Source organism: Pseudorca crassidens, chromosome 7 (assembly GCF_039906515.1).
Source record: "Pseudorca crassidens isolate mPseCra1 chromosome 7, mPseCra1.hap1, whole genome shotgun sequence".
In the NCBI taxonomy this organism is placed as follows: domain Eukaryota; kingdom Metazoa; phylum Chordata; class Mammalia; order Artiodactyla; family Delphinidae; genus Pseudorca; species Pseudorca crassidens.
In genome coordinates this window covers 83741989-83755660 of record NC_090302.1, presented here as the reverse complement: position 1 = coordinate 83755660, position 13672 = coordinate 83741989, and the positions used below count along the sequence as shown (strand labels likewise).

Genomic DNA, 13672 nt, shown 5'->3' with positions numbered 1-13672 from the left:
TGAGTTAATTCTTGTAATTAGCACAATGGCTATATTAATGCAGTGTAATTAGTTTAGGTAAGTAATGTAGTAATGTGGATGTGCATGAATCCTAGTTAATATTAAAAATATATTCTTTATCTTTAAAATTTTTATGGCTTTTCTCTTCTTGATCTTTAAAGTACTTTAAAATTAATCTTGATCTTGGTTATGATCTCCTACTTAAGATCTACATTACTCTATTGTAACCAAGTTACCAAACCTAATATAAAAAGTTCCTATGAGAAAAGAACATTTCACAAGTATCTGTATAATATACAACATGGACTATTTCCAAAACCATGTAGAAATCAGTGGGTCTAAACTTCTGAGAAAGGAATGTAAATTATCTACATTATTCCTTCATTCTTTTTTCTATATTTTAAAAAGAAAAACTCTTTAAACTTTATTTTTACTTTAAAAAGGATAAACTATTCATTGACCAGACATCTATATCATGATTCCTTTATTATTTTGAATAATTGTAGGATCTCCCCCTTAATTAAACAATCTCAACATCTAGAGCATTTGTATACCAATTCTTCCTCCCCTTAATGCCGTGCATTTAGTTAGTTGAAGAAGATTGAGGGTTATTATTTATGTTTGAAGAGCGGTGCTTTCCTTTAGAATTTCCTTTCCTTTCCAATTTTAGGTTTTGGATTTAAACACTGTTAATCTAGAAGGAAGCAACTCTAAAAGCTATTGTAACTCTTTCTGAGTTTCACTACAGGTTTGGAGGTTATTGCAAGGATTGACTCCCCCCGCAACTTAAATAACTTCATGAGTACCTGGGGCTTCAGTTTCTCCTCCCTCACTGCTCCCAAATGAATAAGCCACAGGCTGCTTTCAAAGCCATGTTAGTTATGTTATTCTGTGTGGGACTTGTGAAGACTGAAAAATATATGAGGAAGTATAAAATATTGGTGCTGAGAAATTCTAATCAACATATAAAAATGTACTTTTCAATAAATACTATTCTGTAATTGTTGGGTAACTTTTATATTATAAATTCATACTGGCTTATAACTGATATAGAATTGCAGAAATTCCTTAGTACTGAAGTTTTTAAAAATACCTTTTAAAAAACATCTTGGTAAAACTGTCAAGACGACTTTGCACCAAACTTCATAATTTCTTTTCATCTAATGGGGCTGTGGAACAAGCATGATGGGCAGAAGGAATTGGGTGCATATCCAGTTTTGGCAGCATTGAAGAATAAACATCAAGAGAAAAACATGTAGTTTAAGGCTTAGAAAATGTCAGAGCATTTCTGTTTGGTTCAAATGTGTTGTAAACAACTGCTAGCAGGCAGAAAGACTGTTTCTGAAAGTGCTGTTAAGATTTTTTAAATTTTGAATTAAGACTTAGCTGTAGATGGGAAAATTCTGAGTTCATTGCAGATGATTGCCTCTAAGCAATTGTATTAGCTTCCTAGGACTGTTGTAACAAAGTACCTAGTACAAAGTTGGTAGTTTACAATAACAAATTTATTGTCTCTGGAGGCTGGAAGTTCAGAATCAACTTGTCAGCAGGACCAGGGTTTCCTTTGTAACCTGCAGGGGAGAATCCTTCCTTGCTTATTCCTAGCTTTTGGTGGTTTGCTGGCAATCTTTAGTGTTCTTTGGTTGTAGGTGCAACATTTCAGTCTCTGCCTCTATCATCATATGGTGTTCTCTCCTTGTGTGTCTGTCTTTAAATAGTCTTCCCTCTTTTTATAAGAGCATCTGTGTTGATGGATTAAGGGCAGTCTACTCCAACATGACTTCATTTTAACTAATTGCATCTGCAAAGACCCTGTTTCCAGATAAGGCCACGTTCTGAGGTGCTAGAGGTTTGGACTTCAACATATCTTTTTGGAGGAGACTGACATTTCTGATTTCATAATTTTCTTTCTCAACAAGAATCTTGTATGATTTATTTTTCATATCACTTAGTTTTTATGTGACCCTAGGCATATTATATTCTGAAATCCTTAGTTTCCTTATTCATAAAATGTGTCAATTCTGTGGACTAGGAATTTTTTTTTTTAACAATTAAACTAGAAAACACATATACAAGGCATATGTAACAATTTTTGGCATTTGTCAGGCCTTGCTGAATGAAGTCTTTTTTCCCCAAAATTGCCATTGTACTTAGAAGATCCATTTAGTTCTGATTTTGACCAATTTAAAAGTCATCCTTATTCTGATAGTTTTACAGTCTTAAGTGCATTTTATTGAATAATTATAAGATTATGAAAAGTTTCTTACTGATGATTCCGTGCTGTGAAAATTCTGTTATAATTTTATAGTTTTCATTTACTTTTAACTTGCCATTACCAAAACTGCACATTGTTTTGAGAAAGTTACATGCAGGAGTTTATATTTTTTAGAGCATATACTGTTGTTTTTATTTTACAAATGTTATCATAAATAAATGTTTATATGGTTGCTTTATTTGTGTCAATAAACCAAAATGTAACTGTTAACAACTTGCTCTAGAGGGTAGCAGTAATGAGCATTTATTATAAATGAGCACTTAGTCTGTACCTAGTCCTGGATTATTGTTTCAGGTTTTATTTTGAACCAATATCCATCTTAAATCAGTATCCGTTTTAAATCTTCTAAGTCATCTTAGAAGTCATCATCTGGTCACTCTATGTGTACCACTAGTGTGTATGTAGCTTTTTTAACTTTATTATCTTGTTTTCAGTTTTAATTTCTTGAGTAGTTTTTCCATAGATATGTACATTTTATTACATTATCTAGATTGTAAAATTATCTGTGAAAGAGATAACTTTGTTTTCTAATTTTATACCCATGAAGAACCTGCTACTGTGGGTATCTAGTAGGCATTCAACAAATGCTTAGTGATGAGTGAAATGCTTAAATTTGACAGTGTACATATTTTTATGCAAATTAATTATCCTTGTTGAAATCTTACTAAGAGGTACTGGCTTATATTTTTAAAGTTCCTGAAAGTTCCATTTCTTCAATAACTCATTTTTAAAAAAATATTTGAATTACAGGTTTTCCACAGTGATGTTATATATATTTTCAAAGTTGCTTAATGGCCACTGATTTCACTGTGTGTAACTGCACATTTATATTCAAAGAATATATAAGTCCTCTAATGGGCAGTGAGAATTTTTGAGATGTTAATTAGGTCATTATTCTCTTTGGTGCCGTATGGCTGAAAAATGTTAAGGGTTCATACTTCCTCTCCCCAAACCTCCTAGTTCCAAAATATTTTACATTTGTTATCACATTAAGTGTTAGGATTATTGCTTGATAGAACTAAAATACTTTGAAGTCAGATAGCTACGAATATCTATAGAATTTTGTAGTTGCAAACTTTGTGTTAAAACTTGTTTTTGTTTTAATTTTTTTGTGAATCAGAATCTATGATTCTTAGTATTATTCCTTTGTGAACTCTGTCCCAGTCAGACACAGGTACAATGATTCCATTCACCTAACCTCTGATATGAAGACTTAGACATTGTTAATTTTCTTCTTTTTCTTTCTTAAACATTTTTTTTTGGTGCTTTTTTGTTGATATTTCAATCTTCCTCATATCCAATTTTAACCTGAAGGAAGTGAGGCATATAGAGAAACAGCATATGTAATTGATTATAACAGGAATGACATTTGGAGTAGATACTAATTACTTATCTGAAAAGATTGTATGAATTTACTATTGTAGATTAATTTTACTAGTTTTGTTGTTGTTTGTGTTTTCTCATGTTGACAGGGTTGCTTTAGACACCCTTGCTGCATTGCTAAAATCAAGTAAGTTTTTAAATACTAGAAATACTAGATACTATTTTTCTGAGTATTCTGTCTACTATGTTAAAGAAACTGGAAATGTAGATTTAGTTTATGTTTATAAAGCTTGTTCATAATAATTTAATGTCAAAGTTGATTTTATCTTTTAGTACAGTCGATTGATATATATCTAAGATCATTTATGTTTATTGAGCTCTAATTTATCAGTACATTCATATAATTTATTCAAGTATATTGACTTCCTTTTTCTAAGTTACTTTCATAAACATAAAGCCTTGTTAGTAGGGGAAAGTAATATGTAAATATTATATATTATCATTTTGAAAAAGTGATGCTAACATGGCCTTGAGAACATCTACCATGAAGAGTATCTTTGACAACTACTGTCTCTATGTAACATATGATTTTCAGTTAGGACCTCTTTATTAGAAGTTTTATTTCTACCATAAAATTCAAATTTATAACATTAAAAATGACTTAATGTAAATTTACATTTTACTAAATGCATTTACAGACTAAAGCACAATTTTTTTAATCTTCAAAATTGAAGTATTGGAGGAAATGTGTCTTAACGCAATATGGTGCTTTTTTTTTGGAGAGCAACCATCTGCATTATGTGCTTTTTTTCTCTCCATGATACTCAGTGTCTGTATTTTAAATATTAATTTTTGTTAGCACTCCCATTCCCCCATTCCATTGGTTGATTAAATTAACATCTTATTTAACCACAATAACATTTAGTCCTAAAGATCTATGTTGATGGCTTTCAATGTTATTTTTCCCCAAAACTGTCTATTGATGGTGAGACCAACTTGCCCTTAAGTTTGATGAGAAGGACAGTAGCAAATGATTAATTGATTGAGAATCTGATATTTGGTAATGATTTATTAAATTTAAAGAATCACCTTAGGTATTACTATTATATACTAGAGTGCATAAAATTCAGTTAACAGTTTTATCCTTGAAATGAAATGTGTGTTATTCAATTAGATTAGCTATGTAGCTTTGTTTTCATATATGATGTGATAAACTTTAGACCAAGATTAGAATATTTGGATTAATTTCAAAGATATTTGTAGCCTTGCTTTGATGTGCCTTCCCTGCCTTTGTGGTTCAAATTGTTTAAAGATTAATTTTTAAATTAATGTAGGCATATTTTTTTTGATTTAGAGTAGACTAAAATAGCCATTAAAACTAAACTCTTATTAAAGCTTACTAATTTTCAGAATCACTGATGACAAAGTCACTAATTCAAAGTCAGTAAAAACTAAAACTCTAAGTTTCAAGTATTTTTAGAAATCAGTTAACCTAAAATGACTGAAATGCTGATATCTTCAGTTTTAAATAATAAGCTTCCTTTTACTCCCTCCCTTCTTCTCCTTCAAAGGAGGATGGTGGGCAAACATATCTGTTTGCTCCATCAGGTAAAAAAGTAACTGACAAGTAAATGATCCTGGATTGCAGATAGATCTGCTCACTTCTCTTAAGAGTCACTCAGCACCTGTGTTTGAGTTATGCACAAGTTTTTAATTTGATCTTCAATAAAGAATTTAAATATTTCTCATAAATACCATTTAGGCTTTTGGGAATTCCAGTGGAAACACAGTTTGTAATAGGAGTTACAGTGATTCTTAAAAGACATTATGATAGTAATATCTTTTAAGTATTACTGGTAATACTAAGAAGCTAGTAAACTAAAGGCTTATATATTCCAATTGGTGTAAACAAAATATGTATATTTGTTTAAAATACATGAAACTATTGTTAGTCAGACCTATTGAACTGTTCTATAGATAGCCACAGCCTTAACAAACTATCTCTTCCAGACACAACAGAGGTATTAAACCTTTTACATAAGAAAGTGCCCCCTTCCTGCCCCTGTGAGTTTCTTCCAGCTCTCAAATATCAGAACATAATTTCTAAGAGGGCATTAATAAGTTTGTTGATCTCAGTGTCTTTATGTTTTAGGTGGGTATTAGCACATTTAAAACTGTAGTAATTCTTTCAGGCAACTAAAAGCAGCACAGCCTTACTGTTGCATTATCTTAGTGTCCATGCCATGAGCCAGGTGGTCATTTTATATGTAAATGTAGATGAGGAAGAGATTGGTATTTCTTTCTAAGTAAACAACCTCAGATGGGTTGGTATTCCACATTATCTTGCACTCTTATCATTGGCCCACCCATGTGGTGCTGGGTGGCTCAGGATGTTGCTAAGATACGATCCCCTTGCTCTCATCTTAGTGAAATGCACCCTTTTGGTTAAAAATCTTAAATATTAACATTAAAAAAATGAAGTACATCAAATTTATGAATTTATTTCTGTTAATTTTACCCCAATAAAATTGACTGTTTACAAAAAAAAATTTTGATGCAGTTTTTTCATATATTAAAAAATTAATGACAATAAAGCACTATCTTCTAATCATATAATGCTTCTTACATTTCACTTACTAAAAAGTTGTTTAAGTACTTTTCACTTAGCTTTGTTGTGGCATGGATATTTATATATAATTGTGGGGGTAATTAAAATTTAAAATAATTTCAATAGAAACACATACAATTTGTAGTAGGAGCTGCAATCCAATGGAGTTTATTTCACACAAAGATTGTAATAGAAGTTGCGATAATGATAATGGCTTTTAACAAAATCATAGTCACAGCTAGTGAGTTAAAGGCTTATATATTCCTTTTGGTGTAATGAAAGTATATTCATAAGTTTTAAAATATATGAAAGTTTTGTTAGTATTAACATTTAAAAATATACAACCTTAATTGTGTTAAAGATATTTTGATATTTATTAACCACAAAACAATATATGGGCAGGTTTCTGGAAAATTACCTGGAACTTGTCATATTTATGTTGTTAGCTAAAAAATATTTAAATATGTGGTTGCCATTTATTTTTGGAAAAGTATTGTAAGACTTCATTCCAGTATTGTGGTTATGTTTTTAATTTGATTTATTCTACCAGTGTCTCTTATTATTTAAAAAATATTTTCTCAATTTTCTTTTGTTAAAGAAACAAATGCCAGGAGAGCTGTAGACAGAGGATATGTCCAAGTCCTTTTAACAATTTATGTAGATTGGCACCGCCATGATAATCGGCATAGAAACATGCTCATTCGAAAAGGAATTTTACAGAGTTTAAAAAGTGTTACAAGCATCAAGTTGGGAAGAAAAGCATTTATTGATGCCAATGGGATGAAAATTCTTTATAACACTTCACAAGTGAGTTTTTAATTTTCCTCCTGTTATTATGATTACCTATTAATGATAGGATTTGGTTCTTAAGAATACTTAGTATTTCTAAAAATACTCAAAAAGTATGATAAATATATTAAAAAAATCCGAAAGCCAAAAGGCACAATCGTTTCTCAACTGTGACATCAGACTGAGTTCGAGAAAGTGCTCAGTGCCTATCTCTGCAATATGAGATTTTTCCCCCATACGTAAAAGGGAGATGTATATAAATCTCTCCACTGGGCAGGAAGGAATTCCATATAGCCTCGTTTTCTAAGGTGTGCAGTTGGCTATACTCAGTTTTGTATGTTCCCCTCATAAGTATTCACAAATCCTTTATGGCTGGTAAGGCAGATATGTTGTTTGTGAGTGTTCTCAGTCTTTCTTCTGGAGAGAATATTTTTAAATAGTGCAAGTACAGAAGTGAAACCTGGAGTTAGGAATCCTGGTTCTGCCAGCCATCTTATGCCTAAACCTTCTCAACAATATCTTTAGCAAGATTCTAGCATCTGTAGAGTGAGGATATTGCAAAGTAACCTTTTATTTTTACAAGGCTATAATTATTAGAACAAAATCTGTCTTGAAAATTCCAACCAGTCACCTTGGTTGTGCCCTCTTGGTCTTACACACAACAAATAATCTTTTTCTGTGTGAGAGTAGTTAAGAACACATATTTTATGTTAACTCTTAGCTTTTTCTTTTCTAGATCAATCACATGCACTTATTTTTACTATTCCTAATATAGACAGTGATGGATATTCGATATATGAGGAAGAATTGGGCGACTTTGTTTATGCCACTTCACATTTATGAGCCTTAGTTTTTCATCTGTTTTGACAGGTCAGGTGTGAAGATTTCTACTGAAAATTTCACATGTTGTCAAAGTGCCATCTAAAGCCATCTAGATGTCAATTGTCAATAATAATAACAGTGTTATATGAAATAGTTTCAAATTCCCTGTTCACTAGTCCTTCTCAAGATTAGATACCAGGATAGCAAATTAAACTCTTAAAACTTACAATTGTGATATTCAGGCTATTCTTTTATAAGTTGAACAGCTAACTTATTAGGGGTGCTATTGCATGATAACTGATAGAATTTTGAGAAAGGCTCAGCCAAATGCACATTCCTTTTTATTTTTTACACCTGTCTTAATTTCTTAATCTTTCTTCTTTTTTTCTTATTCCCTTAAATTTTCATTTTTATTTTATACCCTAGGCTTGTTAAATGCTCCCTAAGTCACTCATAGATATTACTTAGTGCTTTGGTGACTTCTGGTACCAGAGATGGTACTGATTTCTGCTTAGTTAAAATATTTAAGGAAAATTACTGCTAAATTTGCCATATGAGGTTCTTACTTAAAAAGAGATATTTCTGATTAGTCAGAGCTGTTTTATAATCATGTTAAATTTTTTTGTGGTATTTGCCTTTTGAAAATTATTAATGTATTACTTTCTGAAGTCATGTAAAGTTGTTTCACTTATTCACCAAAGGCACATTATCTTTTTTTTCTTTTCTTATAAAACAGGAATGTTTGGCAGTCAGGACCCTTGATCCTCTTGTCAACACCTCCAGTCTGATAATGAGGAAGTGTTTCCCTAAAAATCGCCTGCCACTCCCAACGATTAAAAGTTCTTTCCATTTCCAGTTACCAGTTATTCCTGTGACTGGACCTGTGGCCCAGCTCTACAGTTTACCCCCTGAAGGTAGGACCACATGCTTCTTGCTGGCTTTCAGTGGTTATTGGAATTGTGTGACTTTATCTATTTTTGCTTTTGTTCATCTCCCTAGCAAAAGAAGGTTTTAATGAACATGATAAACTTTCATATTATTTTTTAGTTAATAAATATTTCTTCAAATATAAGAAATTGAGATTGAGTAATTAAGGGAAGGAATGTGGGGTGTACTACATATGTGGAAATGTGAAAAACTTGAAGTACCACACAGGAACAGTATTTGATAGTTTATATAAATTTTCAAAATCTAAGAATGTAAACATTAACTGTTTAGGTAATTCTATTTGAGCCTACATTTGTAGCTTTTTAATGAACTTCATTTTTTAAAGTTAAAGGTGTCTAATCATCAAACATGTTACAGTTTATGTTTAACAAAACTTGCACAGTTACTTACCTGATAGAAAATATGAAAATATCATAAATTGGCTCTTTGTCATTTTTGATGCAATATTGTGTACATAGCAAAGGAAGTAAGAGTTTCCACTTCTTAATGTGGGGAAAAAGCAGAATTTTTTTATAAGACATAGCAAAATTCAAAAGAGAAAGTAGTCTAGGCTATTAATAGAATTTCTAAAGTATTTTCTTGTTAGGTGATCACTTTTTTAAAAAGTAAGAGGTTTTAAATTATATTTAAAAGCAATGCTTTGAAGTAAGTGATTTAAGAAAATTTTTAAGTAATTATAATTAGTTTATTATCCTTGATATAGATTTACCTGTGGTATATATCACAGAGTTCACTGTTATGATTGCATTTCTAAAGTATTTAATTATTAAAGTAGAAGGTTAGTCTATACAAAATATCAAAATGGATTATTCAGAAACTTCCTTTAAAAGGTTTAAAAGTCTAAGTCTGGGACTTGATTAAACATCGCTAAGTGAAAACAGTGATCTAATTGCTTCTTCTCATTCCATTTAAAATTGCCAACAGACTTCAAAAATAGGGGAAAAATCTGTACTGAATCTGAAAACTAGATAAAAGGAGCATTCTCATGGAATGAACATAGGGTGTGCAACAAACATGTTGGAGAAAAGAATAGATTAAGGAAGAGTGTCAACTCTATTCACCCTTCTATGAAATGCAGTATCTCTGGCTCCAGGTTGAGAGCCACTAGTACCTAATTTGGAGGAAGAGTCAAGGAGCTGTTGGAATTTCTTTCTCTCTCTCAATGTAGGATTATGGAGGTTTAAGTGGTGTTCTAACTGGTAGAAAGCTTGTGAGACTTCACTATATGTGGCAGGTAGTAACACTGGGAGAGAGATAGGATATACCCCAGAGTGTTCTTTGTTCAGTGTCCAGAATAATCATGGATAGAGAAAGCTGACTTGTAGTGCAGGGAATATATCAAACATGGGGAAAAAAAAGACAGAGATAATATTTTTCTGAGGGCTCCTTTTCTGCATCATTTCAGACATGATGGATCACTGAACTAGAAATGGAGACTAAGAAGGCTTCATGAATGAGATGTGAGAGCAGGGTTCTAATAGCAATTGCCTAGACACAAGGAAAACACCCTGCTCTCCATCATTTTCTCACATATCAGGCTTCATTAAATTTATCACAATTTTCATTATTTTTTACCATCCTCAGTTAGACTGTAAATTCCACGAAGCTAAGACTGTTGTTTTTACCTTCATTTTATCCTCAGCATGCGTTAGATTGCATGAGTTGTAATAAATGTGCATTTAACATTTGTTAATGGATGAATTGAGCTGGCCTCCAGACTTATTCTCTTAAACATTTAATGCCAAAAGATAGTGAAGCAGACTCTGGAGATTTGAAGGAAAAGAGTTCTGACTCAAGATTTCTGAACCCTTATTAGAAACCACCCATATGTGAAGGTGACATATTCTTAGATATGCAAGGGTACAGAAGCATATTGCCCAGGAACCCTTCTGAAGTAATTATATGAAATAATACTTCAGCCAGGCCAGTGATGAATTAAGTCAAGAACGGAGAAGACATGGTAGTAGAGTAATTGTATTTAACATTACAAATTGTTAATTATGTAATACTAAATAGTTGCTCTACTATTATTTTGAAATATATCAACTAATTTTTGGTGAAAGATACATAATATACGGCTATAGTAAACTGGGTCTTTTACAATTTATATTCATAGATTTCTTAAATTATAATATTGTTGTATTTCTAAGATGGTAATTATAGAAATAGTGGCCCAAATATGTGTTTCAAAATGTAAAAGTAACATCTAGAGCAGAGATCCTTGGACTAGAATCTACTGAACCATAGGAATCCATGGATGGACCTCAGAGACTAAGAACCCTTTGAAATTCTGTATAAAATAATGTATATTCCTTCTTGGAAAAAATTCTTGAAGAGGTCCATCCATCACTGCTATAGAAAAGTAAGAAAATTTCCAAGATGCACAAAATCCGGAAAATGCTGAATACAAAGTGAGAACAAGCAAATCAGTTTCAGTAATAAGATATCTAAAAGGATAAAATACCCCCATTAAAAAAGAAGAGACTCTCAGGTTGGGTTAAAAACAAAATCTAAGTAGCTGATACATCCTGGAAACTCTTAAAACAGCAAGACTGAAAGCTTAAAATAAACAGATTGGCAACTGTGTATCTGTTTTTCTCAGCTCAAGAAAGGTGAGGAAGACATTATTACTACCCCACAAAATATAAATACAGAACAAAATGTTTAAAGCAAGATATCCAAGATGATTTTATACAAGCTAGATAATAACAAGTGTGCCAAGCACTAGAACAAAGGTAGATAAAGCTATAATTATTTGGATAATATGGAGAAATTGATAGAAACACAGCATTAGTGGGTGATTTTAATATACCTCTAAGTTCTTGGTAAGTTAAATAGAGGAGATCCAGTCAATCTAAGTGGATGCTGAAGATAGCTCATGTTAATACATTTGAAAATATGATTGAGATGGACAATATTTTAGGGAAATATAAATAACTAAAATTGACTTAAATAGTAGCAAACCCACAACTGAATATGCAATCAAGTTGCCTTCAGTGAAGACACCAAACAACGATGACTTTATAGATTAGTTCTCTCAACTTTCAAGGAATTTTCCTATGCTTTATTTTCCAGAGCATAGAAAAAAAAGAAAAGTTTAGAAGCTAGTATGTTGCTGAAATCAAAACTTGGTAAGAATAACCTGAAACAACTTACAGATCATTGTCACTCATGAAAATAAATATAAAAATCTAAAATACTAGAATATTGAATTGAGCGGCATTTTCAGATATAGGACACTTTGACAAAGTAAGGATTATTTTAGAAAGTAAGTTTATTGTAATATTAAGACTTTAATTAAAATTTATCAGTAGGTCAAAGCAAGAAAACCAATGATTATCTTAATAAATGCTGTGAAGAGTTTTGATAAAAATCATTATTAATTCCAGATAAAATTTCTTAAGGAATATTTTCCATGCTAGCTGAGTATTATCTAACTCAGATCAGCAACCAACATCACAAATAGTTATGAAGTGTTAGAGGAAGCCTTTCTCAACCATTATTAGTTAACATTGTTTTGAAAACTCTGGCCAAATCAGTGAGACAGGGAAAGGAAAGGTATTAATCATTAAAAGAGTGAGATAAAATTATATCATTGTCTGCAGAGGATGTTATTCCTCATGTGGAAAATCCAAGCAAATCAATTATAAAATGTATCTTAGACCAGATAAAAGTTCAGTGAAGTCTTGTTTACAAGATAGATGAATAAAATTCACTAGTTTTCTTTTGTGTGCGTACGTGCGCGCATGTGTGTATGTATATGTATGTATCAATAAAAAACAGTAACAGAAAACACAAAGGGAAAGATCACATTTATAGGAGCAATAGGACGAACAAAATAAACCCCTTGAAATATACTTTCCAAAACCTTATGGAAAGTGCTGACTTGTACCTTTTAATTGTTATATCATACAGATACAGTATAATTTATCTAACTAGTTTCCTATTGATAGCCATTTAAGTTTTTTCCTATGTTTTTGTCTTCACTATAAATGATCCAAGGACATTTTGAAAACTAACAACAAGGATGATTTATATTCCCTGATTTTAATTGTGAGATTAAGTTATAATAATTGATATATATTGGTGATGGTACAAGAATAGATCATTGTAATAGAAAAGAAGGTCTCAGACACCCTAAGCTATATGACCTTTCACATCTGGAGTATGAAACCAAAGGAAAAATACCTATAAAGGAAGATATTTGACAGGTTTGCCTAAAAATTAAAAACATATTTTCTCTTTGATACTGAACTGCATTTTCCCTTCTCCCTATCCAAGGAGTTGTCTTTCTTATTTGCAATAGGCTTTTCTGAATTCAGTGCCTTCTTTTTTCCTAACAGTTCTTTTACCAAATGTCAGTTTTTCCTATGTTTATCCACGACTAACTGGCATTAGTACATTGACATAAATAGACCCAGTTACTCTATGCAATATAAATACTTACTTTGTGTGGTCTATTTCTGAAAGAATTTAGAGCAATTTCGTAACTCTGTTAGGATAGACTGAGCTGCTGTTACACAGTGACCCAGTACAGTACCACAGTCCCTCAAGCAACAATAGTAATAACAGACGTTTTTATAGCACATACTCTCTCTTTTTTAGAAATAAATTAATTAATTTATTTTTTGGCTGTGCTGGGTCTTTGTTGCTGCGTGCGGGCTACTCCTTGTTGCGGTGCATGGGCTTCTCATTGTGGTAGCTTCTCTTATTGCGGAGCATGGGCTCTAGGCGCATGGGCTCAGTAGTTGTGGCGCACGGGCTTCGTTGCTCCATGGCATGTGGGATCTTCCCAGACCAGGGATTGAACCCATGTCCCCTGCATTGGCAGGCGGATTCTTAACTACTGCACCACCAGGGAAGTCCCATATAGCACATACTCTTTGCCTGGCACGTTATATATATTA

General features: G+C 32.0%; 1 protein-coding gene across 5 annotated transcripts in view; it reads left to right on the top strand.

Moving 5' to 3' along the window:
* The window catches only part of AGTPBP1 (ATP/GTP binding carboxypeptidase 1), a 170777-nt gene that overhangs the window by 62140 nt on the left and 94965 nt on the right, over positions 1–13672 (top strand). For all 5 annotated transcript variants that reach the window (XR_010945100.1, XM_067744765.1, XM_067744768.1 and 2 more), the window contains exons 9-11: positions 3748–3785; positions 6805–7013; positions 8554–8731. Coding sequence is in view for 4 of the 5 variants with exons in the window: in XM_067744765.1 (XP_067600866.1) it covers positions 3748–3785; positions 6805–7013; positions 8554–8731 (425 nt within the window). In the remaining variant the exon portion in view is untranslated. The remainder of the gene's footprint in view (positions 1–3747; positions 3786–6804; positions 7014–8553; positions 8732–13672) is intronic.